General features: G+C 49.7%; 2 protein-coding genes across 3 annotated transcripts; one reads left to right on the forward strand and one right to left on the reverse strand.

Annotated features, from left to right (window-relative positions):
- The first annotated feature begins 349 nt into the window (after positions 1-349).
- DDX23 (DEAD-box helicase 23) lies at positions 350-15,673 on the forward strand. Its single transcript, XM_003405754.3, has 17 exons — positions 350-476; positions 5,874-6,082; positions 6,524-6,634; positions 7,536-7,629; positions 7,719-7,784; positions 7,937-8,075; positions 8,358-8,491; positions 8,629-8,741; positions 8,964-9,107; positions 9,198-9,423; positions 9,718-9,863; positions 10,221-10,398; positions 11,407-11,649; positions 12,088-12,239; positions 12,466-12,574; positions 14,168-14,342; positions 14,755-15,673. Exons 2-17 carry the CDS (start codon positions 5,874-5,876, stop codon positions 14,976-14,978), a joined length of 2,463 nt encoding a protein of 820 aa, XP_003405802.1. The 5' UTR covers positions 350-476; the 3' UTR covers positions 14,979-15,673.
- On the reverse strand, positions 15,514-26,190 carry CACNB3 (calcium voltage-gated channel auxiliary subunit beta 3). Of its 2 annotated transcripts, XM_003405751.4 has the most exons (13): positions 26,071-26,190; positions 21,850-21,972; positions 21,534-21,656; positions 20,946-21,061; positions 20,568-20,632; positions 20,330-20,349; positions 20,046-20,126; positions 19,830-19,888; positions 19,551-19,660; positions 19,143-19,294; positions 18,811-18,906; positions 18,543-18,692; positions 15,514-17,864 (listed from the first exon to the last, which is right to left on the reverse strand). In XM_003405751.4, exons 1-13 carry the CDS (start codon positions 26,113-26,115, stop codon positions 17,550-17,552), a joined length of 1,455 nt encoding a protein of 484 aa, XP_003405799.2. In that variant the 5' UTR covers positions 26,116-26,190; the 3' UTR covers positions 15,514-17,549. The 2 variants fall into 2 exon arrangements, with proteins under 2 accessions (XP_003405799.2, XP_023411636.2); XM_023555868.2 differs by lacking the exon at positions 26,071-26,190 and having other exon boundaries at positions 21,850-22,795.
- Positions 26,191-27,270: the final 1,080 nt, after the last annotated feature.

Consider the following 27,270-nt stretch of genomic DNA (forward strand, 5'->3'; position numbering starts at 1 on the left):
GCCCCTGGTGGATTTGAACATACCAACCTTTTGGTTAGCAGCTGTAGTTCTTAACCACTACACCACCAGGATTTCCAATTTCTAACGAGACCATCATATTCCAGGAAGATTACGCAGCTGAGAACCTCTTGCGGGAACTCAGCCGTCGGAAAACTAACCCCCCGCCCCCGCCCTCCCCCCGCCCCCGCCCCCGCCCCCGCCCCGTCCGGGTCCCGCCCCTAGCCTACTCAAAAGTTTTGGCGAACCACATTGTCCAGCAGACCCCGCGGCCCGCGGCCTGGCGCAAGCGCTCGCGCCGTGCACTCTGGGACTGGTAGTTCTCATTCTCCCATTGTCGGCCCTCGCTGCCCGGCGTCTGAAACTCGCCTTCCCAGTTTGCCGCGCGGCCGGGGGCGTACCTCCGCGACCAGGAAACGGGAAAGATGGCGACTGCTTCGCGACGTTGAGGCCGCGTTGGGCGGTTCAGAGTCAGGGTGGTGAGTCCCGGGCGATGGAGGCGGTTCCCAGGAACTTGCAGAAAGGGCGGGAATGGGAGTATGGTGGTGGCACATGCCAAGGGGGTAAAGAATGCCTCAGGGAAGGGACACGAGCCCGAGAAGGTCCTGTGGGCTGGGGCGAAGGGGCGCGGGGCCCCAGGGGCGGTGTTGGCTCCTGGGGGGCATAGGCCAGTCGACGATATTACGGGCCCAGACCTCCGTCCAAGGACACAGCACCTGTGATATGCCCAATCCGACCTTATTCCTTCATATTTCGAGTAGCCCTTGTTCCAGCCAAACGAACTCCAGCTTTTCTCCCAGAACCAATCTATGCTTTCCTGCCTGTGCACCTCCTGTATTATTTCTTTTGCTGGGAATGACATTCTTTCCGTACCCTCAGTTATACATCTTCAAATTCTACCTATAATTAAGACTCAAGAGCCACTACCTCTACAGAGCCTTCCACATCCCCTCTCACAAATGAAAGGAAACTCCTTGTTTGAACTCTCCTTCATCTGAGCCATCATCTTGGCATCTGTCCACTATATGTGTCTTCTCACTTCTGTTGTACTATGAGCTACTTGTGGACAGGGTCTTCCTCATTTCCATTAGCAACTCACACAGTGCCTAGGGTGCCTTGCATATAGGGAATGCTTGATAAAATACTTCACTGAGCGGGTATAACTCTCTAGATTGTAGATACTTGTTATTTTTGGTGATGGGAAGAGTAGCTCTGAATGTGGGTGTAATGAGCACAGCTTGACCAAAGAAAATGATGCCAGTAAGAACCACACAAGAGAAAAGGATATTTATACTAAACAATGTGACATATGTAACTTGGCAACACCAACAATAACCAAAAAGTGAGTGTATGATCACATATGTAGGTGTATAGGTACATGTGTATATAGGTAGGTGCAGATGTATACATATATGTGCACAAATAGAAGTATCTATGTGTATGTGTATATAGAGATAGGTGTGTGCACACATATTCATAGAAGATACTGTTACAGGTACTTCTCAGATGTAACCAAACACTTTGAATGCTTAGGATCTTAGCCTCATGGGACAACTCAGTCAGTTGGCATAATATAGTTCACAAAGTTCATATTCTGCATCCTACTGAGGTGAGTAGCATCTGGGGTCTTAAAAGCTTGCCAGCAGCGGTCTAAGATCCAACTACTGGTCTCTGCTCATCCAGAGCAAAGGTCTCAGAGAAGAAACTAATCTATAGGGTTAATAGCCTGCAGGAGCCACAGCCTCATCTGCCCTGAGCCTGGAAGAACTATATGGTGCCTGGCCACCATTACCAACCATTCTTATCAGGGCCACAGTAGATGAACCCTGATAGAACAGGACTCAAATTTTTAAGAAGTCCAGTCTTACTGGACCAGTTGAGGCTGGAGGAGTCCCTGAGACTATTACCATGAGATCCTTTATAAACCTTGAATGAAACTATCCTCTGAGGTCACCTTTTAGTGAAATAACAGATTGGCACACAAAATAAAGGACATTATTTGTGAGTATGGTGCTCTATTAAAAAACCGTGTATATGAAATTAGAAGATCAACAATTAAAGCAAAGATGAGAAGATAAGGGAACAGGGAAACTAGAATACTGGAAATGGAACAACCAGGTGCAATTAAAGAGGATGTTGACACATTGTGAAAAAGGTAACTACTGTCGCTGAGGAATTTGTATAGAGATGATCAAATGGGAACCTAATCTGCTATGTAAACTTTCTCCAAAAACTTAATATAATATTATTAAAAAAAAAAACTTCATTGAAAGCAAAAAAGAATCTGCCTCTGTCCTACATGAACTGAGGAATGCCAAGATTTAGAGGTTTGATAGGAGGTTACTGGGAAGCAGTTGGTCAGAGTCAGCCTGATTATCTGACCCTTGTGATAAATCCCACTGCCATTGAGTTGATTCCGATACATAGCTACCCTATAGGACAGAGTAGAACTGCTCCATAGGGTTTCCAGGGCTGTAAATCTTTACGGAAGCTGACTGCCACATCTTTCTCCCTTGGAATGGCTAGTGGGTTTGACTTGCTGACCTTTTGGTTAGCAGCCAAGCTCTTAGTAACCACTGTGCCACCAGGATTCCTATGTGATAAGTAGAACCTACAATAAAAGTTGCCTGTATTCACTGTTTTCGTATTCTCACTTCTCATTCTCTCCTCAGCTCAAACCACTCAGGCTTCTCTTCCCTCCATACCAATGAAAAACAGCTCTTGTCAAGGTCACTAACAATCTCATTTTTCCAAATGCAATGGCCACTTCTCTATCTCCTGTTTTTTTTCTCTACCTCAGTAGTAGTTGACACAGTTGACCGTTCCCTCCTTGAAATACTTTTTTGACTTCTGTGATGCCATGCGTTGCTTTTTGTTGTCCTTTCTTACTGGCTACTGCTTCTTTCCAGTCTTTTTCTCTGGCTCCTCCTCTGCCTGATCTGTAAATGTGGGAGTGTTCCAGAGTTCAGTCCTGAGTCCTTTTCTATTTTCTTTATATTGCCTAAACCAGAAAAAAAAACCCAAACCCATTGCCATCGAGTAGATTCCGACTCGTAGCGACCCTATGAGATGGAATAAAACTGCTCCAAAGGGTTTCCAAGGAGTAGCTGGTGGATTTGAACCACTGACATTTTGGTTAGCATCCAAGCTCTTAACCACTGCGCCATCAGGGCTCCATTTATATTGTCTGCTTAGGTAGTAATTATCATTTAGTGCCCCGTGGCTTTAAAAATCATCTATGTTTTGGAGACTCAGATTTTTGTCTCCAGTCCTGAACTCTCCCCTGAGTTCCAGATTTGCTTATCCATCTACCTTTCTGGAATCTCCACTTGGTTGTCTTATTAACATCGTATTCTCAACATAGTCACAGTGATACTTCTGATTTCCTCCTAAATCTGTGCCTCCCCTAGTCTCCTCTAGTTCACTAATGGCACCAACCATTAGGATGCTCAAACCATAAATTCAAGAGTTGTCTTTGGGTCCCCTCTTTCCCTTTCTACCTTCATCAGCAAGTCCTGTAAGCTCTGCCTTCAAAGTATACCCTAAAGCTTCCCATCTACTTCTTCCTATCTCCATTGCCATTTTCCTACAACATCTCATGCCTAGAGTACTATAATAGTGTTCTTAGTGGTCTTTTTCCCCCTTGCCTCTCTAGTATATTTTCTTGCAAGTCACCAAAGTAATTCTTTTAAAATATAAATTTAGATTACATCACTTCCTGTTTAAAACCCTTCTGAAATTCCTGTTACAGATAGATTAAAATCCAGATTCCTTAGCCTGGTATATAGCATATTTCCATAACCCAACTCTTGCCTACCTCACAGACCTCACCTTGAGTCAGTCTTCCCCCAGGTCACTGCCATTCAGCCACATAAGTCTGTTTTTAATTGGCAGACATGCCAAACAAGTGCCTTTAGTACTCGCTGTCCCTCCTACCTAATAAGTTCTTTTCCCTGATCTTTGCATAGCGCTTTCTTGCCCATCATTCAAGTTCCAGCGAAAATGCCATCTAAAAATTCTTCCTCTCCGTAATATCACCCTCTGTTATTTTCTTCCTTAGCACCCAGTACTATTTGAAATTCTCTTATCTTTCTGTGTAATTGTTTATTGTCTCCCACACTAGAATGTGTTATGAGATCAGAGATTTTTTTGTTTGTTTACTGTTGTAGCTCCAACACCTAGAACAGTTTCTGGCACGTACCAGGTACTCAATGAATATTTGCTGAAAGAATAAATGATGTCCAGGATGCTTTATAGAGAAGATAGCTTTTTCTCTGAACCGTTTCCTTAGGGCTGTGTGTTGGAGAGACAAATATAATTCCCATGTATTAAGTGTGCTGTACTGATATGGAAATTCATTCATTCATTACTCAGGCAATTGTCAGATTAAAGTGGGTTGTCTCCACCTTTTGAAAGTGCTACATGTTCATTTCATTTTTCTTTTCTCACCATTGTACTTCCCCCCTTCTTAAGGATATATGGGAAGGAATGGTATGGGAAAGGGAACGGTAAGCTAAAGCTTTTGTCGTTAGTTGCATTTGAGTCAATTCCGACTCATGGTGACCCCAAGTGTGCAGAGCAGAACTGCTGCATAGGGTTTTCAGTGGCTGTGACCTTTCAGAATTAGATCTCCAGACCTGTCTTCTAAGGTGCCTCTGTATGGGTTTGAACTGTCAACCTTTTGGCTAGTAGTCGAGTACTTAATCATCTCTGCCACCCAGGGCTCCTAGCTAAAGCTTAAAGGGAACTGATATTCCAGGTGAACCACTTGTGGATAAAATAACCGGTTGCCATCAAGTTGATGCCGACTCATGGCAACCCCACGTGTTACAAAGTAGAACTGCTCCATAGAGTTTTCTTGGCTGTAATCTTACGGAAGCAGATTGTCAAGCCTTTCTTCTGTGGTGGCACTGGGTGGGTTTGAGCCACCGAATGATAAATTAGTAGATGAGGAATAAAATAATTTCTAAAAAATATATTGCAAGCTGTAGGGATGATGTTGATGATGGGGTAGAGGTAGATTCAGACTTGATATCATTTTAGTTCCTGGCTGAAGTAGGGACAGTTGACTGTGGCTGAAGGGAAACAGAACAAATTCCTGCTCAAACCTTTCATGAAACTGGGTAATGTGGATGTAGATCATCCAGGCTGTCGAAGTCTGAGCACAGAATGGCAGTCAGGATTTCTGGGACTCCAAAGGGAGCTGTGAGTCAGAACTGACTTGACAGCAACTGGCTTTGTTTTGTTTTAGTTATGGGTACATTTCTTTTAATCTGAGTAAAAGTGACCTTGTTTCTCCAATTAAATTCAGATATTTCATGAGCCTAGTTCTTTTGGGTGCTTATGGCAATTCCAAATCTCAAAGTTATTTTTTTTCTCCTCTTTTGAGTTTTCTTTATGAGCTCAAGAGAATTTATTTCCCTTAGACTTACTAAGATATGGTGACTGATCCTGGTGGGCTGGCAGACTGAATCCTAAGATAAGCAATACAAGCTGCTTTTAGAGTTAGTACACTGTTTATTTCCTAACACTTTTTAATACTCTTTTGGAGTCTTAATTACAAAAAATATGGCATATTCATTGTACAAATTTAGAAATGAACATATACAAAAAGGAATTAGAGAAGAGAGACAGCATAGTGTAGTGAATAAGAGCGAGCTTCTGGAGCTATACTGCCTGGCTCTGCCATCTGCCACCTACTACCTGTGTGTCCTTAGGCAGATTGCTTTATATACCTGAGCTTCAGTTTTTTTCTTCAGTAAAGTGGCCATACTAATGTATCTTTCTCATAGAGTTTTTTCAGATTAAGTGAATTATAAATCAGCTGTTTAGGACAGTACTAAGTATATAACGAGTACTCCTCTTACCCACAACAGATGGCAGGAGAACTGGCTGACAAGAAGGACCGTGATGCATCACCTTCCAAGGAGGAAAGGAAGCGATCTCGGACTCCTGACAGAGAGCGAGAAAGAGACCGGGACCGGAAGTCTTCGCCATCTAAGGATAGGAAGCGGCATCGTTCAAGGGATAGACGTCGAGGGGGCAGCCGTTCTCGCTCCCGTTCACGTTCCAAGTCTACAGAAAGGTAAATAACTTTGTTACGTCTGTTACATGGGACAGACAGTACATTTCAGATGTCTCTTTCTTGGTTCCCTTCATGCCTCCAGTATTAGGACATTCGTCTTTTGCACATTTCCCTATTCCTAGCCTACTTAGACCTGCAAGTGTTTTCAGTTTCCCTCAGCGACCCAGCAGCTTTTAAAGATTACAGGGAACTTGTAAGATGGAGGCCCAGAGAATCAAGGAAGGTAGGTCACCAGCTCACATAGTCCATGGTCTGTCATTGCCATTAATACTTAGCAGTACAACTCTGAACTATAAGACCTTAGAATTCCCTTGTAACTTCACCAGAAAACACATTCCCCAGATTGAAAAACACTTACTTTGAGGAGAAAAGATCATGGAAACCTTAGGTCTGCAGTGAAGGAGGATTGTTAAGTGATTTCTTAAATTTTCTGTCTGTTAGAGAACGACGGCACAAAGAACGAGAACGTGATAAGGAGCGAGATCGGAACAAGAAAGACCGAGATCGGGACAAGGATGGGCACAGAAGGGACAAGGACCGTAAACGATCCAGGTACCTAAGGACTGAGAACAGGCTTCAGGGGAACACTGCCATCTCTTCTTGTTCACATCTGATCTGGCTCAGGTTCATAGAGAAATCAGTTTCCCTTAGCAGATCTCATTGGTAGTATTGCAGAGCTGTCTTCTTTTGAAAGCATTATCAGTTAGTATAACCCTTTGAGGGTCAGCCTGTCCTTAGAGTTTAGAAATTAGTTTGAAAAGATTACCAGTGTACAGAACATTCCTTTATCTCCATCAGATCAGTGTCCTACCCAGGATATATAACATATATTTATAAGGATAGCATAATGCCCCAGTGTCTTGATCTCTTTTCTCTGGAAAGTTTCTATGCACAGTTCTTATTAGGCCCAGAGCGTGTAAGTTAGAATTCAGGGCAAAGGACAGAATGCTCATAACAGAAACACAGTGGGGTTGTTTGAAATTTCTTGCAGGCATGGGAAAGAGTTGCTGGGACTGGTAGGAAGGAAAGATGAGGCAGGGGAATATGTCGCCGTATCTGGGAGCAGTGTGGGTGGGTGGCTCTGTAGGCTAAATTCACTGTATGTTATAAAGTTAAGCAGAATTTTTTTTTTCCAATGTGCAACTGCTATTTGGAGGAAATATTTTTGATGTCAGTAGTGAAGACACATTTCCCAGAAGAGATTAGTCTCAGAAAAGGAGATTCAGGTAGGATGTGGCCAAAGCAGGGCCATGATCAATCAGGTTTCAGAGCAACAGAGTAGCCATGCCTGCTAAGGGAGCTTCAGAACATGATGGATGACCACGGGCCAGTCTTGTTGAGTCATGGGTAAACTTCCGTCCTTTTTTTTTTTTTTTTGGCCTCAGCCTGAATTTTATCCAGAGGCTGCAGGTAAGATAGCAGTATGGACCTTTCCTGTTCCTTTTCCTTAAAGCTTGTCTCCTGGCCGAGGAAAAGATTTTAAATCTCGGAAGGACAGAGACTCTAGGAAGGATGAAGAGGATGAACATGGTGATAAGAAGCCCAAGGTAAAGGAAAGGAAGGATTTTCTTATCTTCCTCTTCATCTTCAGAGGATGAGAGCCTTTATGGACAGAAGTCCTGTGTTTTATCTTCAGGCCCAGCCATTATCCCTGGAGGAACTTCTGGCCAAGAAAAAGGCTGAGGAAGAAGCTGAGGCTAAGGTACAGGCTTGGGGTCCTAGGCCTATTTGTGTTTTTCTCAACAGGTTTAATGCCTGAGCAAATATTTTAGGGCTCTCTGCCATCTCCCCATCAGTGATATGACTGTACTCTGCTCCCAGATCCTTTGTTAAGAGTCCCAATCTGTTTTGTAGCCCAGGTTCCTCTCCAAAGCAGAACGAGAGGCTGAAGCTCTAAAGCGGCGGCAGCTGGAGGTGGAAGAGCGGCAGAAAATGCTTGAAGAGGAGAGGAAGAAGAGGAAACAGTTCCAAGACTTGGGCAGGAAGATGTTGGGTTCGTTTTCTACCCTGTGTAACTCCTAGATTGGGCAGGAGATGGTGGGATGGGATTATGGGCACTCAGGACCGGGAGAAACCTGTTTGCTCTGGATTTTGGTAGAGGGGAGAATGGGGGAAGTTCATGAGAAAAATAACTTTCTCTTAGATCTCCATTTTTCTCATATCATAAATTACTCCTTTTTTCTTCATTTGGTGAACATTGTGTGGGTTCCCTACACTCTCTGTCCTTTTTACTTCCACTGACTTCTTCTGCAACTTTGCTTTCTTTGGTCTGCAGAAGACCCTCAGGAACGAGAACGTCGGGAGCGAAGGGAGAGGATGGAGCGGGAGACCAATGGAAATGAGGATGAGGAAGGGCGGCAGAAGATCCGGGAAGAGAAGGATAAGAGCAAGGAACTGCATGCCATTAAGGTACATACCTTTGCTCTGTCTTCACCCTCCCCCACAAAAATGGAGGTCTGATTATTTGGCCATTCTGATCTTTGCATTCTCCAAAATGTGCGATTTGGGCCTCGAGCTTTATGAGCTTTGTGCTGTCTCCCTGGCAGGAACGTTACCTGGGTGGCATCAAGAAGCGGCGCCGAACGAGGCATCTCAATGATCGCAAGTTTGTCTTTGAGTGGGATGCATCTGAAGACACATCCATTGACTACAACCCTCTGTGAGTGGCCTTGGGCCTGAGCTCTACGTCTTTTACCCTAGGCAGTTTCTAGAGGGAACTGGAAGTAAGCCGGGGTGGGAAAAGTGGTAAACTAGTAGTCAGCTTGCTGGATAAGGAACGATCCTGGCCAGAGAGGGGCACTGTTGCACATTGGTGGTCTCCCCTTTCCTTTTACTGCTGTAACAGCTCCTTCTCCTTTTTTTCCCTCTGTCTCAATTGCAGGTACAAAGAACGGCACCAGGTGCAGTTGTTGGGGCGAGGCTTCATTGCAGGCATTGACCTAAAGCAGCAGAAACGAGAGCAGTCACGTTTCTACGGAGACCTAATGGAGAAGAGGCGAACGCTGGAAGAAAAGGAGCAGGAGGAGTGAGTGATCAGGGCTGGGAGTGGCTGGGCAGAGTTCAAGTCTCTACAGAAAGGAGTTGGAAGACACGGATTTCTCTTGTCCTGCTTCAGGGCAAGACTCCGCAAACTTCGTAAGAAGGAAGCCAAGCAGCGCTGGGATGATCGGCATTGGTCCCAGAAGAAGCTAGATGAGATGACAGACAGGGACTGGCGGATCTTCCGTGAGGACTACAGCATCACCACCAAAGGTGGCAAGATCCCCAATCCTATCCGATCCTGGAAAGACTCCTCTCTACCTCCACACATCTTGGAGGTTATTGACAAGTGTGGCTACAAGGTAAGGGGGCACAGAATGGCTCAGAAGACCTGAATTTTCCTACATTCTAGGGGATTTAAACTTTTTAGAGATTGAGAACTTTGTTCCTTGATTGTTTGGTGTCTTCTCTGCCTGTGGGCACCAAGATGACCTTGTCTGTATCACTTTCTGGTGGAAGTTCTGGTCTTTAGTGATTGTATTGCTTCTCAAATCCCCATTCCTTAACATTGTGTTAAGCATATGTGCGCGTTCTGTCAGAGTAGACCAGGTGGTATAATTCTGCCTGTACCCTTTTCTGCCTCTGGGTCACTACAGGAACCAACGCCTATCCAGCGTCAGGCAATTCCCATTGGGCTACAGAATCGTGACATCATTGGTGTAGCTGAGACTGGCAGTGGCAAAACAGCAGCCTTCCTTATACCATTGCTGGTCTGGATCACCACTCTCCCCAAGATTGACAGGTGGGGTCAACTGGCTCCAGGTGAAATGGGTTTGGCTGGGTATGGAAGGTGAATGTAGCAAATGAGTGTTTGGTTTTCTTTTTAAATCTATAATCAAAAACACCCTTCTTTAGTCTGGGATGGACATTGGGGAATAATTGAATCATGATATCAAAGAAGCATATGGTTTTATTGCTGGCAAGAATCACTCCTTGGAGAACTTTGTTATCCTGGAATCTCTGGTTTCTGTATGAGATCAGTGTATCCTACCTGCCTCCCTCCATTTCCATAGCTGCCTGTAAGAATGACTTTGTCTTGCTCCTGTTTGTGGTTGGATGACAAGATTGATGACACTGTGGGGTGCCCCATTTACCACAGGATCGAAGAATCAGACCAAGGCCCTTATGCCATCATTCTGGCACCTACTCGTGAGTTGGCCCAGCAGATTGAGGAAGAGACCATCAAATTTGGGAAGCCGCTGGGCATCCGCACTGTGGCTGTCATTGGCGGCATCTCCAGAGAAGACCAGGGCTTCAGGCTGCGCATGGGTTGTGAGGTTCGTTCACTCAGCCGGCAGCTAGCCCACTGTTTGGCAACTGTCTACTTTGGGGTTCTGTTTCTAGGTTCTTCCGTATATGTTCAGTGAAATTAAGAAGAAGCTTGGTTTATGTATATATATATATATGTGTGTGTGTGCATGTGTGTTCACGCACGTGGGCCGCTATTTATTGAGAAGGAGCCCTGGTGGCACAGAGGTTAAGTGCTCAGTTGCTAACCAAAAGGTCAGCGGTTTGAACCCACCAGCGGCTTCGCAAGAGAAAGACCTGGCGACCTGCTCCCATAAAGATTACAGTCAAGAAAACCCTATGGACCAGTTCTACTCTGTTGCATAGGGTCAGTAGGGGTTGGAATCAACTCGATGGCACACGACAACAATTACTGAGAACTTATGCACCAGGAATTGTACTAAGCACATCGTATATGTATGTTTGCTCATTAATTCTCAACAGCAACCATGTGAGATCTCCATTTTAAAGATGAAGCTGAGGTTCAGGTTAATAACGTCCAAAGTCACCCACAGCTAGTAATGGGCAGAGCTGAGATTCAAATCCAAAGCCTGTGTCACTCTGCTAGATCATCTTATTGACTTTGTGTGTTGCCTTCATCTCAGGATGGGGTGGAAGAATAGGAAAACAGCTTTTTATAAGAAGTCTCCTATAGGAATTGAGTGTCTTCTGCAAACTTCTCAATGTAATTCCTTTATACTCGTCTCTCCACAGTATCTCTTAGTCTTTTCCCATCTAGGAAAGTATGTTCTGATTTTGCCTCCTCTTGTCTAACCCCAGACCTAACTCAGAAGACCCTGTTCATTCCTGAAAAATTCAAAGTTGCAAGTAGTCATTTCATGCCAATTCTCAGGAACTTTCACTGCCAAACATAACTAGAGGTTGGGGGCCAGTTCCTTAGCATTGGAGATCTGTTGCAAAAGTAGGTGGGTAGCTCACAGGAGGCAGAAGAAAGAGGTACCTGCTGGGGCCACATACGATTACACTGTACCTTTCAGATTGTGATTGCTACCCCGGGACGTCTGATTGATGTGCTGGAGAACCGCTACCTGGTGCTGAGCCGCTGTACCTATGTGGTTCTGGATGAGGCAGATAGGATGATTGACATGGGCTTTGAGCCAGATGTCCAGAAGATCCTGGAGCACATGCCTGTCAGTAACCAGAAGCCAGACACGGATGAGGCTGAAGACCCTGAGAAGATGTTGGCCAACTTTGAATCAGGGAAACATAAATACCGCCAAGTAAGGCTGGTTCCCACGGTTAGGAAAGGTTGGGCAAGTTCCCAAATCTGCTTTAGGTTCCTTGCCCTGGGCAGGCCCACAGTACATGTTTCCAGAATGGTGAGGCATGCCTAAATGCAGACCTCTGACAGTCCTATGGGTGGTGCCATTTAGCTTCACCCTGGAAAAATGATTTCAGGGTGTCATAGTACCAGACCGTAGGTACTAGCAAATGCTCCCAGCCCTTCCCATCATCATAAGATATAAAAAGCCTTGATGAACAGTGGACAGAGGACAGAGATGGGAAGGCAAAGGACCTTTGTTTCCTAAAGTAGTGGCTATCAAAGCTTACCACCAGGGCTCATTTTAGATTCTTTAGCTGGGCTGGGCTGCCTGTGGTGATGTGGGATATGTGATTGTGTCTGTCTGGGCCCAGGGCTGAGTCTCCTATTTTCATAGACAGTCATGTTCACGGCCACCATGCCCCCAGCAGTGGAGCGTCTGGCCCGGAGCTATCTTCGGCGACCTGCTGTGGTATATATTGGCTCTGCAGGCAAGCCCCATGAACGAGTGGAACAGAAGGTCTTCCTCATGTCAGAGTCAGAAAAGAGGTACAAGGGCGCTAAGCCAGGCAGAAACAGGGAGGGTAAAGGGCTTTGAGGACTTTTTTCAGTGAGAGTTGTGGCTGGTGGGTGATTGCACTGGTCTGTTGAAGAGCATCTATTCTCATGTTTGGAATGCCATGGGCATTGAAGACCCTGGAATTAGGGTTGGGCATTTCACTTGGGGTGGAGATAATTATGTATCTTGTTTTCCTCCTCTTTCTCTTCTCCTCAGGAAAAAGCTGCTGGCTATCTTGGAGCAAGGCTTTGATCCACCCATCATCATTTTTGTCAACCAGAAGAAGGGCTGTGATGTGTTGGCCAAATCCCTGGAGAAGATGGGGGTATGTCTGGCAGAGGAGAGCAAAGTCTGGTCTCTGTGGAGCTTTCTCAAACTAGAGGGTCTCCTTAGGTGCCAGCTTTCAATTTTCACCCATTCGTTAACTTCTCCAGTATTCAACAAGTCAGGGCCAGAGGCAAAAGGCAGTTTGGTGGTGATAAGGAGAACTGGGTTGATTGACATTCCAGCTATGCCAACCAAAGCTGCCATGGGTCTTTATCCAAGTAGGGTGGGGCCAGAGGGAGATTTTGAGGTACATATTCTGGAAGGATCTGAGGACCTGGAATAGAGTAGGTCAAAGCTGTTTGTGTTTACGTGTTTGGTGGGGGATGATGTGGTCCGGAGGGAAATGTTGATAATGAAGATCCTTTATTCTTTTTTTTTTTTTTTTATAATAATTTATTGTGTTTTTGGTGAAGGTTTATACAGTAGTTTAGGTTCCCATTCAACAATTTCTGCACAAGTTGTTCAGTGACGTTGGTTATGTTCTTCACAATGTGTGAACATCTTCATTTCCTTCCTGGTTGTTCCTTTTCCATTAATCTAGTTTTCCTGCCTGCTTACATTCTCATCTTTGTTTTAAAGTAATTGTTTACTGTCTCAATATAGGTGATTTTTTAAAGGAGCACAGTACTTACGATAATATTCATTAATTGAGTCAATCTGTTATTTATCTAAAAGGTAACCTCAGGGGTTAGTTTCAGTTCAGAGTTTGATGAATATCTCAGGGCAGAAGTCTTGGGGAGTCCTCCAGTCTTAACCAGTCCAATAGGTCAGGTTTTTGTTTTTTAGGAATTTGAGATTCTGTTCCACATTTTTCTCCCATTCTATTCCAGGGCTGTCCGTTGTGTCCCTGGTCAGAATGGTCAGCAGTGGTAGCCAGGCACCATCTAGGTTTCCTGGTTTCAGGGTAGATGAGGCCATGATATGTGTAGACTGTCCTGCAGACTGGTTTCTTCCTTGAGTTTTTTGTTTCCTTCCTTGTCTTTTGCTCTGAATGAGTAGAGGCCAATAGTTGTATCTTAGATGGCCATGCACAATCTTTTAAGGTCCCAGACACTACTCACCAAACTAGGATGTAGAGCATAACTTTATGAGCTATATTATGCCAATTGATTGAGATGTCCCATGAGACTATGGTCCTAATCCTCCAAATCCAGGAATCCAATTCCATGAGGTGTTTTGGTTATGTCTAAGAAGTATCTGTAACTGCGCCTCCTATGTACTTCATCGTAAGGATCCCCTACTCTCGATACTGGTATTTGAGGGGTATGTCTTCTCCACTCAACTCTTTAACTTACATCTTCTTGATCCCTTCTTTCTGCCCTATTCTCTCACCTAATTGTCTCTTGGACTACTTAACATCTGTCTGACTCCATATCTGGCCTCAGTTGCTTTGCTTTTGACCTTACCCTCTGTATCCCTGCCACACCACACCCTGTACTCTCCTGTCCCCTTTTTCAGCTTGTCTGTTCTCTCCTCCTTTCAGTTGCACTTATTCTTCTGTCTCCAACCCTCCCTCTCTTCTCTGTCCCTGCACCGTCTTAGCATCTGTGTCTTGCAGTGATCCATTGCTCCTTCTCTATTCTTCCAACAGTACAATGCTTGTACACTGCATGGTGGAAAAGGCCAGGAGCAGCGAGAGTTTGCACTGTCCAACCTCAAGGCTGGGGCCAAGGATATTTTGGTGGCTACAGATGTGGCTGGTCGTGGTATTGACATCCAAGATGTGTCTATGGTTGTCAACTATGATATGGCCAAAAATATTGAAGGTAAGTGCAGGGGAAAGCAGCTTCAGTCCAGGATAGGGGGAGACTCCTAATCTCTTCTTTCTCAAAGTTGGGGTGCTTCACTGAGGAGGCCACTGCTGCCATCTCTCAAAGCTCATCCTAATGGGAAGAGCTCCTGCCCTTTGTCTTACTTGGATTTGTTGTCCAAGCACCTGGGATAACACTTCAGTCCTCAGGGGTGTGGAGAAGCTTGGAGCTAGGCAACTCTTAGTGTTGTAGGATGACCAAAAATCAATAGTGATAAAGCGTACTGTAGGAACTTCAGGTTTGTCTTCATGAATTGCATTTACTGCCCTTGGAGATGGGGTAGGAAGATGATACATTTGGAAACAGGCTTCAGACACCGCGCACCAGGGCTCTGGCCTAACGTCCTGACATTCCTCCCAATCCCCAGATTATATCCACCGGATTGGCCGTACAGGACGAGCAGGCAAGAGTGGTGTAGCCATTACCTTCCTCACCAAAGAGGACTCTGCTGTGTTCTATGAGTTGAAGCAAGCCATCCTGGAGAGCCCTGTGTCCTCCTGTCCTCCAGAGCTAGCCAACCACCCAGATGCCCAGCACAAGCCAGGCACCATCCTCACCAAGAAGCGCCGGGAAGAGACCATCTTTGCCTGACACATCGCTCTTCACCTGGATTTAAGGGCATGCTCTGAAGCTGCCTAATGCTGGTTCTTCAGGACCCTTACATCCCTCTCTCCAGGTCCTCAGTCTTGGGTTGTGGGAGCTTACAAAACAAATCAGATGCCCTGGCCCAGACCTCCAGGTCTGAAGGCCTGAGCTTCAAAAAGAGAGGAGCTGCTATAGGAGGGAGGTAGAGCAAATGGCCAGGTTTTGAGCCAGCTATGCCATTCTGTGGTTCTTTGGGATTGCAGTGGGCTGTCTACTCTTATCAGGGTGTGGGTACAGCCAGTTGGCATTGCCCCCAGACTGAACAGGATCCTGGCAGCCTGGATGGGAGCACCTTTGGCATAGACTTGACTGCATAAGCTGCAGTAACACCATTGCCTGAAATGACCCAGGGGATATGGCACCGTGAGAGTTATGGACCTTGGACCTCTGTTGTCACTTTGACAGCTGTTTTCACATTTGGATTCTCAAGAGCTTTTAGAGCTGTGTACAACCCCTGTGCCAAGGGGTGCCACTCACTCTAGGCATCCCTCACCCAAAGAATTTTTTTTTTTTTTTTTTTAGTAAAAGGGAGGTCAGGGTGAACTGGCTATGTTCATCTCTGTCACTGCGTGAAATTTCTGTTTTCTATTCTCTGAGAAGATGGGTTTGTATGTTCTGAGAATAAATACACGGATATTAAGGCTGTGTCTAGTTCTAGCAAAACATCTCCCAGGTTCTCCCTGGCACCACAGGAAGGACAGCCCTGGGCGCAGTGCGTTCACTTGGAAAGTGAAAGAAAACTACATCAAGAGTAGAGCCTAGGGTCTCACAACAGACAGCTTCTGAGGGAAACGGAAGCCACTGGCAATAGGATTGTAACACCTCTTCCCTCCCCTGCTCCAGCCCCACACAACTTGTGGCCCTGGCCAGGCCACCCTCGAGGTAGCCGTGCACAGGGTGAGAAAGGACATCAGCTGTGAAACTTCAGCAGGTGAGGCACAACTGGAAGCACTCTTCCAACCTGTGCTGTGGGCCTTTGCTTGTAGCTAATTGCCTGGTCTGCTGCTTGTGGAAGAGTGGAAGGTGAAGGGAGAGACAGGCAACGACGAGCCCTGAGCTGGCCTGGCTGAGCAAGGGTTTGGTGAGTGTTGCAGGGCCCGGGCCCTTCCACTGATGCCCTCTTACTCACATGCTCATCCCTACCCCTCAGAAAGAGCTGGCAGGTACATGGAGTTCAGGTTGTACTTCTAGGACCTTTGTGGCCTGAGGCAGGGACAGTATAAAACTGTGACTAAGCCTCTTCCTCCTTACCTCCCAGAACAAGTTCCATCTGTGCTGCTGAATGTCTTCCCCGCAGGCACCTGGGGATGAGGCTGAGGGGTGGCAGGCTCTCCTGGCTCTGTCTCTTTTTTTCCTTCCCACTCCATGGGTCCTTTGTGAGAGAGGCCAGAATTCTTTACCTCCACCAGACTTGGCCAGGCCACGTAGTGAGGAACCTGGCCACTTGAGCTAGCAGACACAGAACGGAAGCCTGAGGACTGCGCATGGTGTTTATTAGTGATGACAGTGAGATGGGGGCAGGGTCTTGTGGAGCATGCTCTGTAGATCACACACTAGAGCCATAGGCAAGGGTAGCTGGGTAGACAGGGCCTCTGGGGGCAGTCTGCTGTGTCCTACCTCTCCCCACCTAACCCTAACTTGACAAACAGCAGCTATGAATCAGGGAATAAAGTTTGGGGCTCATATTCCCTAGGGCACATGAAGGGCAATAACAGAAATGACTGGATGCAAGAGCAAAAGAATGAGGGGTGAGGAGACCCCTGAAGCTGTTCCATACGTCCTGTTATACATGCCCACCCTCCATCCCCAAACACCCAGTCCAGGTTGACTCTCGCTCTGTTTGGCCTGAGTATGCTCCTAGTCCCTGGTCCTGTCAGATGTTAAGCTTCTTGACAGATGAGGAGAGCCCTCCCTCCAAGAGCTTCAGCTGTGAGGTGTTGCCCCAGCCTAGGCTGCCTGCTGCTCCAGTCCTGTACTTGGATGCCCCACCCCAGCTGATAGATGGGAGTGCCACGCTGATGGGCTTTGATTGTCTCGTTTCTAACGTGTGGCAGTGAGGTGAGTGGAGGCCCTTAGACCCAAAATCACAACCCCTGAGTCCCTTGACTGTTACGACCTGTGCCTGCTCAGGGTCCTTGTTTCGTCTTCATGCCATGCTGTCCACACCTCCACCCTCTTGTCACTTTGAGGGGGCATCCCTTCCCTGAGTGGTGGGAAGGCCCCTGCTAAGGGGGTCCTGGCCTGAGGGCTCTGCCCAGTGGGCAGTTTTCTTGTGCAGGAGGAGAGGAAGGTGCCAGGGGTGCAGAACACACAGCTAGTACCTGGAATGAGAGCCTGGGGGGGGGATCACTGCTCCCAGAACCTTGGGACCCCAGACAGCCCTGGAGCTGCAGCTGGGCAGAGGGTTGTGGGGGCTGAGCCTAGTGCCAGCCTAATGCAGTCTAACACCAACCTGCCTGGAGCCAGGTACCCCATTAAGCTGTGCCTGTGCCTGCCTGGTAGGGCAGCAGGAAGCTGTCAGTAGCTATCCTTGGGCCAGGGCCGGTTGCGCTGCCAGTTCCGGTCAATGTGGTTGTGCTCCGAGTCCTGGGCTAGGAGCCGGTCCTGGGGGTCATGCCCGTTAGCACTGGGCAGCCCCGAGGTGTGTTGGCGGTGTGGCTGGTACAGGTCCTGGTAGGCATCTGCATAGTCCTCTTCTAGGTGGCGGGAGCTACGCTGTGAAGATCCTGTCCAGGCTTGGTGTGAGCTCTCGCTGGCCTCATCTGAGGGCATCAAGCTGTCCCGCTCGAGTGGTGAGTGTTCCTCACCACGCTCCCCCAGCAGCTGCTGGTTCTGGGGGCAATACACAGCTCTAAGTGAGGCAGCACAGACCTCACCTTGGCCTCCCTCCCCTCTCTGAAAGGGTGAGAGGTTCTTTACCATCCAACCTCAAGTCCTGGGTACAGGAAATAGCACAAGGAAGGAGAAGCATACTAGAGCAGTCTTCCTCTTCAGATATGGAAAACTGGAGGTTTTGACTCCCTCCAAATTCAGGCTAAGGAGCCCTGGTTGTACAGTGGTTAAGCACTTGGCTGCTAACAAAAAAGTCCAAAGTTTGAACGTACCAGTTGCTCCATAGGAGAGAAGACTGGGTGATCTGCTCCCATAAAGAATACAGTGTAGGAAATCCTATGGAGCAGTTCTACTCTGTAACTATGAGTTACAGTGGCACACAGTGACAATTTAGGCTCTGCCTTCAAGACAAATTAGGAGGAGGGTTTGGGATTTGGGCTTCCGTTGACCCCCTAGAAAACAAATCTGATTACCGATCTTGTTGACTTATCCTCTCATCATGAAGTTCTTTGACTGCCTGCACCAGCTGTCTCCAGCAGACCTGAGAGCTCTATAGTCCCTTAGCCTTTCAAACTGAAGGCCAAGGACACTCCCCAGCCTTGGACTCGGCAGGGATGAGGGGAGGGCAATACTTTGGCTGGTTGAGCATGAAGGTCTGAGCCCACTGGAAGTGGTTACCTGAAGTCCAGGGATGGCAGTGGGAGGGCCCAAAAGACCAGGGCTGGGGGCTGGGTGGTGGGTGGCCCGCCAATAAACCTCCAGGTATTCAGCCAGGTGCTCACAGGCATCCTCCAGCTGGTTCTCATCCAGAATCACATCAAATGACTCCTGGGGAAAAAGGGGAAGGGCAAATGTTGGGCTCCTCTCAGTGGCAGCCCCATCTCTACTACTCCCCCAGTCCTGGAAAGCAAAAGTGGGCATAGGAGTAACAGATGCAGGCACTCACCGGTGGACACTGAACCAGCTTATCATATGCCATCATCTGTACGGTCAGGTGCTTCATCTGTGACTTCCCCCGGGAGCGGATGAGACGCTGGAGTACCTGAAGGAAAGGGCAGAGCTGGGCCTGGAGTCTCTTGGGGCAGAGCCGGGCCTGGAAAGAACTGAGCATGTCCTCCCACTTGTGATATGGCATCAGCAGCAGGTGAGGATGACTCAGAATGCTGTCAGGGGGCTGCAGGGAAAGGGAACTCAGGTGCCCTTGGCAGAGACCAAGCAGAGCTGTAGATCCTAGAGGAGCAGCTCTGTGGGCCTCCTCCATCACCCCGGCTGACCTACCTTTGGTGAGGATACTTTGACAAAGACAATGATGGGGGCCAATGAGGTCTTGGCCAGCTGTGCTGGGTGGTTGATGGTGTCAGCATCCAATACTACCAGCTGCAGGGATTTGGCCAGCTCGAATATGCGCTCAATCTCACTCTGTACTTCGGCTACGGAGGAAGGGAGCAGGAGTAATCACCTATGGGTCCATCCACTTATTACCTCAACAGGGTTTTGGGGGCTTCCAAATGGTGGGAGGGAGGGATATCCATCAAGACCTGAGCAGGCAGAGGAGCAGGGGACTGAGACAACTGGGATTGGATCTTACTAATCCTGGGGCAGGCAGAGAAGGAGCTGGGCAGAAAAGCAAGGAGTTCTTACTAATGCTTGAGTGGGCAGAGTAACAGGGAGACAAGGGCTTCTCACCGATGCTGGAGCGGGCAGAGGAACGTTCTATGATGGTCCTCTTGCCAGGATTGTTGAGCACAGATCGCTTTGCCAGTGAGAGGTCAGCTGTGACACGGGTGATGGAGATCCTGGGGTGGTGGTGGAGAATCATAGCTCACCTCTCAACCCAAAGCCCTAGGCCCCTCCCTAACCAGGCCCCACTAACTTTCCTTTCAGAGGAGACCCTGCTACAAGCACCCACAAGTAGACTCTGGTCTTCTCCCTGGTTCTCATGCCACCCCAGGCCAGGCAGCTTACCTGCCATCAAACCTATGTTTGAGAAAGTCGAAGAGAGCCTTCTGCATCATGTCTGTGACCTGAGAAGGGGAGAGCAGGGAGTGACTGAAAAGTCCCCGTGGAGAGGCAGCATGCCCAGGCATCGCCTATGGAGCCCACTCCCTCCCACTGTCCTGGAGGTCTTCCTGTGGCAGGTTTGGTAGAGGTGACTTTGGGGCCAGGGAACTCTCGTCTCACCTCATAACCTTTCAGAGAGGGCCCCACCAGCACCACAGGCCGCATGGAGGGCACAACGTCATATGGGGGAACATGTTCCGCCTACAGAATGGACATGAGGTCAGGCAAAATCACGGCCCTGGTGCCTGTTCTGTGCCCGCTTGGTCCTGGGGGCAGATTTCAGAAGTCCTGGCACTCCCTCCCTTCTGTATCTTTTTGCCCCTCCAACAATGACTGCCCAAAAAAGTGTTCCCAGAGTCATAAGCCATGAGCCCCCCCAAGCCCAGGCCCGTTCCTTGACTCACCTGCTTTTGCTTCTGCTTGGCTTTTCAGAAAAGGAAATAAAAGATTGAAGTTGGTCAAGGGGGAAAAGGCCCTGGGGGCATGACATTCCCTTTCCCAGAGAAGATATGGACTTCTCCCAGCTCTCTGGATCCCTCCGCCAACCCCTTCCCACACAGTTAACCTGGGGACAATTCCACCTTCCCCCTGTGTCTTAATCACCCACCTACCTAAGATGGGAGTGGGGTGGGGGGAGGCTACCTAGAGATGGGGGAGGGGAGCGTCGGTTGCCAGTGTCACTCAGGCTGGAGGGGTTCCCGGATCTCCTGAGAGCAGAAAAGGAGGTCAGAGAGAGTGTGTGTATGTGCCACTGGGTATGTATGGGTCTAAACAGTATTAATACTTGTGTGAGTTTCTGCATACCTTATCTAGTGAGGAAGTGTATGTGTCATACATGTGCATTTGTATGTATATGTTTGTATATCTGCTGTATAGACAAACGTGCAAATGTGTACAGGTGGGTATATGCGTGTATTTTTGTGTGGGATATGCACACGTGTGTTGTGTGTGGTGCCTGTGTACTGTGGGTCATGTGCACACCTGGGGGGAATGTTGACTGAGTCACAGCCCTGCCCTCACCTGGCCTTCTGCTCCTGTTTGAGGCGGATGCTCTCCAGGCGCTGGGGGCTGGGGATGAAGGCGATGTCTCCGCCCTCTTTCACTAGCCGCCCAATCCACCAGTCATTGCTGTACTTCTGGAGGTGGGGAGGAGCAAGAAGGCTCAGTGAGAGGAGGCCGCCCAGGCCTTTGTCCTGGCTCTTGGAGGTGAAGAGCCAGGGAGGCATTCAGTGGGCTGGTCCAGGTGGAATGAGGAAGGCAGCAAAAGGGGAGGCAGGCAGGAGAAGAGGCCAGAGGGAAGGGCAGCTGGGTTTGAGGCACCCAGGATTTCAGAGTGAGGCATCACAGCTGTCCCACGGGACCTAAGAGGCAGCTAATCTAACAGCTTACTTTACAGATATGGAGACTGAGACCCCACCAGGGCTCAGAAGGATGGAGACCCAGGGGACTAGGTCTTGGATATGAGGGCTGTATGGGTATATGTTAAAGATAAGTAGTTGAGTTTGGGGATGTGTTTACAGAGGGCCTCAAGAAGAACTGGGATTTGGGGAGGAGCAGGGACATTCACTGGTGGAAGCTTCTTTGGGGAAGGGGGAGGGTGTTGATCACCTCTTTAATGTGCAGAAAATCTTTGGCCTCAAAGTTGACTCCAGAGCCCTGGACTGGGCACTCCTCATCCAGTGTGCCACAGTAGCTGACATTGGTCCTCACAGCAAATGCCACGGGCTTGTGCTGGAGAACGTGGTCATCAGCGCAAGTGAGGAGCCTCAGACCACCGGTCCCAGTGTCAGTCCCCCATCAGCAGAGGGCCAGAGCCTCATGCACGCTCTTTTACACTTATGTACGCTCTGCCCAAGGACCTCCCAGGACTTGGAACCAAGAACAGCTTTCCACCCAGTCTTGTCCCCTGCCCTGGAAGTGATACCTTGGCCCTCTCGAGCTGCTGCTGAGCTTGGCTCTCCACTTCGCGCCGGGCACTCTCCCGGTCCTCTTCCAGGGAGACGTCCGAGTCCAGAGATGGGCGGCTGGTATAGGAGTCAGCTGAACCCTGGAATGGGAGAAAGGCTGTAACCCTGGGCTCAGGCGAGAAGGGCACTGCATAGAGGCACCCGCCTAAACCTATAGTGGTGCCACCACTCATGCCCAGCCTCTCCATCTTCAAGGAGGCGGCTAGGCATCAGCGTCTCCTCCCGTCCACATGGGAAGGGTCCCAGTGTCTCTTAGGCTGCAGGAAAGCCAGCCCAATCCGTATGTGCTAAGATCTGGGCCATTCCCCCAAGCCTATTAATACTGCAGCTTTGAATACAGCATGCCACACTTCCCTCCTTCCTCTCCTCTACCATGTCTTCAGAGGCCTGGGGATAGGGGTATGTACTGAAGATGATATATTGGAGATGATCCTGGATCCAGGAGACCCAGCCCTCTCGTTCACATCAGCTTGCAAAGCAGCCTAGACATTATCCCTTTAAAATGCCTGGCAGGAGTACAGCTGGGCAGGCAACAGTCAAGAGATGCTGGTTGGCATGACACTGGCCCTGAGTATCTGGATATAGCGACCTGCCTCCTTAGATCCCATCTTCCCTAGTTTCTACCATTCCAGGGTGCAGTGGAGGGCACGGAGCTGTCAACTCCTAGAAGTTACCTCACCTTTATTCTCCCTATGCCCCACTTTCTTTCCTCCCACGCCTGCTGGGGCAACTGGCCAGGTGTGGGCAGCAAACAAGGCTGAGAAGGCAACACAAAGCAGCTATCTCCCTGGGCATGGGTAAGCTGGGCCACGCCTACCACCTGGGCTACATTTCCCACCCCTTCCCCAAGCCCAGGGGATACCAAACCCTGGAGGAAGGCCAGGCTGGTGCCAGGCAACCCAGCTGAGGAACAAGACTCTAGGGACTTGGAGAGCGGGTCTTTGGTAACCTGAGCAAGGACAGTCTCTGAGTCTGGCCCACAGGAAGGGTCATTGGGCAATAAGGGCACATTTGAATGGCCCAGTGTTCACCTTCAAGGCCATGAGGGAAATGCACAAAAGAGTAAGGGAAGCTGTACCCTGAGACAAGAAGCCAGAAGTCAGGATGTCTGGGTTCTCCCCTCAGTCTAGGGAGAAGAGAATCTTATTTTTTTGCCATAGTTTCCCCTCTTTATGGGCAGAAAAATGAAATAATGTGTCCCTCAATTCTGAGGTACAGGTGGCAAAGAGAAGGTAGGAGCCTAGATAAGGGATTTACATGGGAACGTGTATGTGCGTGCGTGTGTAGAGGAAGGGGCTTTAGACCACCTTCTCAGATTGTAGAGCATTCCCTCGCCCACTGTACATGACCACCTCACAGAAGGCAGCAGAGATCAAACTCACTGGGGAATGAAATCACACACCTGCCATGTACCATGTCCCCTGCCCAGCCCTGCCTTGGACAAGAGGACATGTCAGCTTGGTCTTTGCCCAGGTTGTAGAGCCTAAGCTATAGACAATGTCTGTGCTAGACCTGACGCATGAAGAAAACACAGGGAAAAGTCTTTTAATTTTTCAGAAGAGCAGACCGCACCTAATGAAGGACATCGTGGTAGAATTCTTGCCTTCCATGTAGGAGACTAGGGTTCCAGTCCCAGCCAATGCATCTCATCTGTCAGTCGAGGCTTGTGTGTTGCTATGACAAACAGCTTTCTCTATATCTTCCAGAATAAGATGAATTAGGAGGAATGGCCTGGTGATCTACTTCCAAAAATCGACAAGTGAAAACCCTATGGATCACATGGGTCTGATCCACAGATTGCGGAGATGGTGCGGGACTGGGTAGTGGTTCATTCTGTTGTGCATGGGGTCACCATGAGTCGGGGGCCAATTCAATGGCAGCTAACAACAGTGTCTGCCTGCTCTTCCCCATCTCTCCTGAGAGCAAAATAGGACTGGCGTGGCAGCAGGAAGGAGAAAGGCTGAGCTCCAGGAAGGACCTTTGCACTGTCAGTAGGGTGAGGAGCTTTCCCAGGGTTTCTTAGGATACAAGAGATCCCCCTACAAGACATGGCTGTTTGAAGTGGATAGAGACCATAAGGTGGGAGGCATGAGGAAAGGCAAGATGACCACTCACTTTGATAAGGACACATCAGATGCCCAGTACAGTGCTGGGAGAGGAGTCTAACTTTTATTACTTGTCCTCCAGGCTCTCAGCCTAATATTAATGTCCCTGCCTGGGGCATCTGGGTTACCTGGCTTCCCACCCTAGGATGGGAATGACAGGATCTCTCCCTTAATATTTAATAAGTTGTGCTCTCTCCCATGACTCCCAAGTCCTCAGGACTCACCCATCTCTGAAGCTCTGGCCGCACTTGGGGAGGCCAGGGCTGCCCTGCCAAGCATACTCTGGGGTCTTGTCTCCCCTACTCCCTGCTATGCCAAAACAGCCAGAGGCTCAGTACTCTGGAGCTGCCAGGAGTTGGCATAGTGCCCTGGTGGTGCCCCCCTTGCCTGGTGAGTGTGTGGGCAGGCTGCAGTTCCACTCTTGCCTGGCACAGGGAAGGAGAGGAGGGAGATGAGCCGGTGGATTTATTTAGAGCCTGATCTCCCTCCTACTGCTTCAGAGGGGGCCTCAGGGAGAGCAAGGAGCCAGGCAAGAGAAAGGAAGTGGGGGAGGGTAATCCAGGAACTAGACAGAGGTGGGGAGAGAGCAATGGGACAGCATGCTGCCCCCAAACACCATCCACTTGTCAGTCTTTACCTTGCAACAGCCCCTTTCTTCTCACCAGGGATGGGAAGAACCTCCCAGGTCCCTCCAGATCCCCAGGGGAGTCCTTTCTCAAGCTCGCCTTGGCATCTTGGCACCCTGGGCCATGCCAGCTGTCCCTTCAACTATCAGAGGTGTCCACCAGAGCCTTGAAAATTACCTGCTCTAGCTGCAAGGTAATTAGCCTCAGAGACTTGATGGGGAATTGGTCCCAGCAGGAACCCAGTTCCAGAAAAGGACTGGTAGCTGCCTATTCTGAGCCCTAGCACTCATCTATCCTGGGCCTGGCAGCAAGAGATGGGTGAGGGGTTTGATCATACTCCCTTTTCAGACCCAGGGGTGCTGGCAACTGTATAGCTCTAGTCTGCACACCCATCAGGGGCCTCCTCCAAGCCATCTAATGGTCCTCTCCCTAGGAGGCCTTCTTTCAGGAGATTCAATGGAAGGTTATCAGCTCCAGGGGGCTGAGAAGCTACTCCCCATCCTTGCCCCATCCTTCCAGGCACTCTCTCTGCTTTCTGAGCTCCGGGAATCACTGCCTAATGAGCTGATTTGTCTCAGTGGGTCAGGAGATAAAAGCAAAGAGGAGAATTAAATATTTATCGGTTGCCTGGTTCTCCGAGCAAAGAGCTTCCTTTCCATTCCCAGGCCTTCAGCTCCTCTGGCCTCACCTCCAGGTCCTCCATGCAGAGAAGGAGCTCAGGGTGCCTACTGCTCTGAGGAAGCCTCAGCAGGAGGTTGGGGAACGGATGGGCTCAGTCAGCTGGCCCACTCATGTGCTGGGTGCCCAGGTTTAAGCCGAGGCCAGTTGCTGGGCTAGAGGAAGGGTGAGGAGATAAGGCAATGCGAAGAGATGGAGGGTGGAAGGGGATAACAGAGGTCCTCAAGTTTTATGATTTTTTTTTTTTTTAATTTTATTGTGTTCATGATCTTTCTGAAGAGGTTGAGAACCAAATCTCCAGTGTTCTCCCAGATTCCCTCATTTGTTGTTGACTTGGGGCACAGGAGGTCTGGAATGTCCCCCTCCTCAAGATCCCCAGCTTCTCCAGTAGCTGTTATGTTCAGATCCCATAAATTCTCCCTTCAGAACTCTAGACACTGTCTGCCCTCTCTAAAGCCTCTATGCCTTTAACCTCGATTCCTCCACCCCTTTTTCCTTCCACCTCTCCTGTCCTGGGCTTTGAAGCCACCTGCTCGAGCCTTTCCCCTACACTGCCCCCTCCTCCTTGCACACACCCAGTGCCCCTTGGTCTAGAACTGGGGCACTGGGGAGCCCTTGGCATGACAACCCACCTCCCCACTTTCCTACAGCGCTCCCCGCACACACCCTGCCCTGCCACAGGGGCGTTTTTTCAAACTGGGGGAAGGGTCCAAGGGAGAGGAGGTGTCATCCCAACTTACCCACCCCCATCCCCACCGTGGGCACTCACCGCCTCCGAGTCCTCAAACCCGGGCACGTAGGAGTCGTCATACATGGGGGAGTCCGGGTGGGGGTAAGCGAGCGGCGCCGGGGGCGGGAGCGGCCCGGAGGCAGGGGCGAGGGCAGCGGCCGCGCCCGAGAGATGCCACCGAGCCCCGCAGCCCGGCGAGCGGCGGCGGCGGCGAGCGAGAGAGCGCGAAGGAGGGAGCGAGCCGCGAAGCCCAGCTGCTTCGAGCTCAAATCACCGCTCCCCCCCACCGCCCCTAGCCTGCTGGTCCCACCCCGAAAGCGGCTGAGAAATCCTACAACAATAGTGCCCGCCCACCTGCCCCCTCCCCGGGAGGAGGAGGGGGTGGCGGCGGGGGGCTCCGGCCACCGGGGAGCCCGGACGCGGCCGGGAGAGGGGAGTAGACCGGAGCCGGGCAGAAGGTGGGTCCCCAAGCACCTACGGGGCCCAGGGGCGGCGGGAGGAAGGGGAGGAGAGACTGCGGGCGGGGCGGATCCAGGCTCGGCGGAGGCGGGGCGAGGAGAGATGCGGAGACAGAGACGCTCAGCAACCCAGGAAATACTCCGCCGGGAAACAAAGGGCTGGCGCGCGGGAGTAGGGTGTGGAGCCAGCGAGGGAGGCGAGACCAGACCCGGGAAAGGAGAGGACGAAGGTTACGGGGATGCAGGAAGGGAGGAAGGAGTAGAGGCAGAGGGAAGAAGGGGGATACCACGACACGAGGGAGGCAGGAAGGCGTGGGGGAGGGGCGGCAGACGGGGCGGGGCTCCAGGTGAGAGGGCGGTGTGCCTGGGCTCGGCAAACCCGGCAACGGTGCTGGGAAGAAATGGGTTTGGCAAAACCGGCCTAATATAACTCCTGCCCCAACAGGTGTTCTGCCCTGTCAATCCTGACACGCAGCAGCAAAGGGCCCTGCTACCCAACCGGTGTGAACGGGGTTGGTTTCGAAGAGCTGGCTTAGGCCGCCCCCACGCCTATCTCAGGCAGATTTCATCCTAGTCGCCGGGATAGGGGTTCCCTTTCTCACTTCCCTGCCAAGGACACATTGCCAAGGCATCTGTGGGAACTGGGGCAGGGAAGGCCGTCTTAGGCGAGCCTAAAGGGAGAAGGAAAGAAACCAGAGGGTGGAGATAGGGGGATCATTGTAGGTGGGACAGAAGTTGGCACCCTGGCCACACAGGGGTTGGGAGGGGGAAAGGAGAAGTC

The sequence above is a fragment of the Loxodonta africana genome, chromosome 4 (genome assembly GCF_030014295.1).
Source record: "Loxodonta africana isolate mLoxAfr1 chromosome 4, mLoxAfr1.hap2, whole genome shotgun sequence".
Lineage (NCBI taxonomy): Eukaryota > Metazoa > Chordata > Mammalia > Proboscidea > Elephantidae > Loxodonta > Loxodonta africana.

Coding starts and splice junctions, on each gene's coding strand:
- CACNB3 (XM_023555868.2), bottom strand. CDS start 22,080: ATGGAGAGGCTGGGCATGAGTGGTGGCACCACTATAGGTTTAGGCGGG. Junction 21,657..21,849: donor AGCAGCTCGAGAGGGCCAAG/GTATCACTTCCA, acceptor CACGTTCTCCAG/CACAAGCCCGTGGCATTTGC. Junction 19,295..19,550: donor CTCTGCCCGCTCCAGCATCG/GTGAGAAGCCCT, acceptor CTTCCTCCGTAG/CCGAAGTACAGAGTGAGATT.
- DDX23 (XM_003405754.3), top strand. CDS start 5,874: ATGGCAGGAGAACTGGCTGACAAGAAGGACCGTGATGCATCACCTTCC. Junction 8,076..8,357: donor CTTGGGCAGGAAGATGTTGG/GTTCGTTTTCTA, acceptor TTTGGTCTGCAG/AAGACCCTCAGGAACGAGAA. Junction 9,108..9,197: donor GAAGAAAAGGAGCAGGAGGA/GTGAGTGATCAG, acceptor GTCCTGCTTCAG/GGCAAGACTCCGCAAACTTC.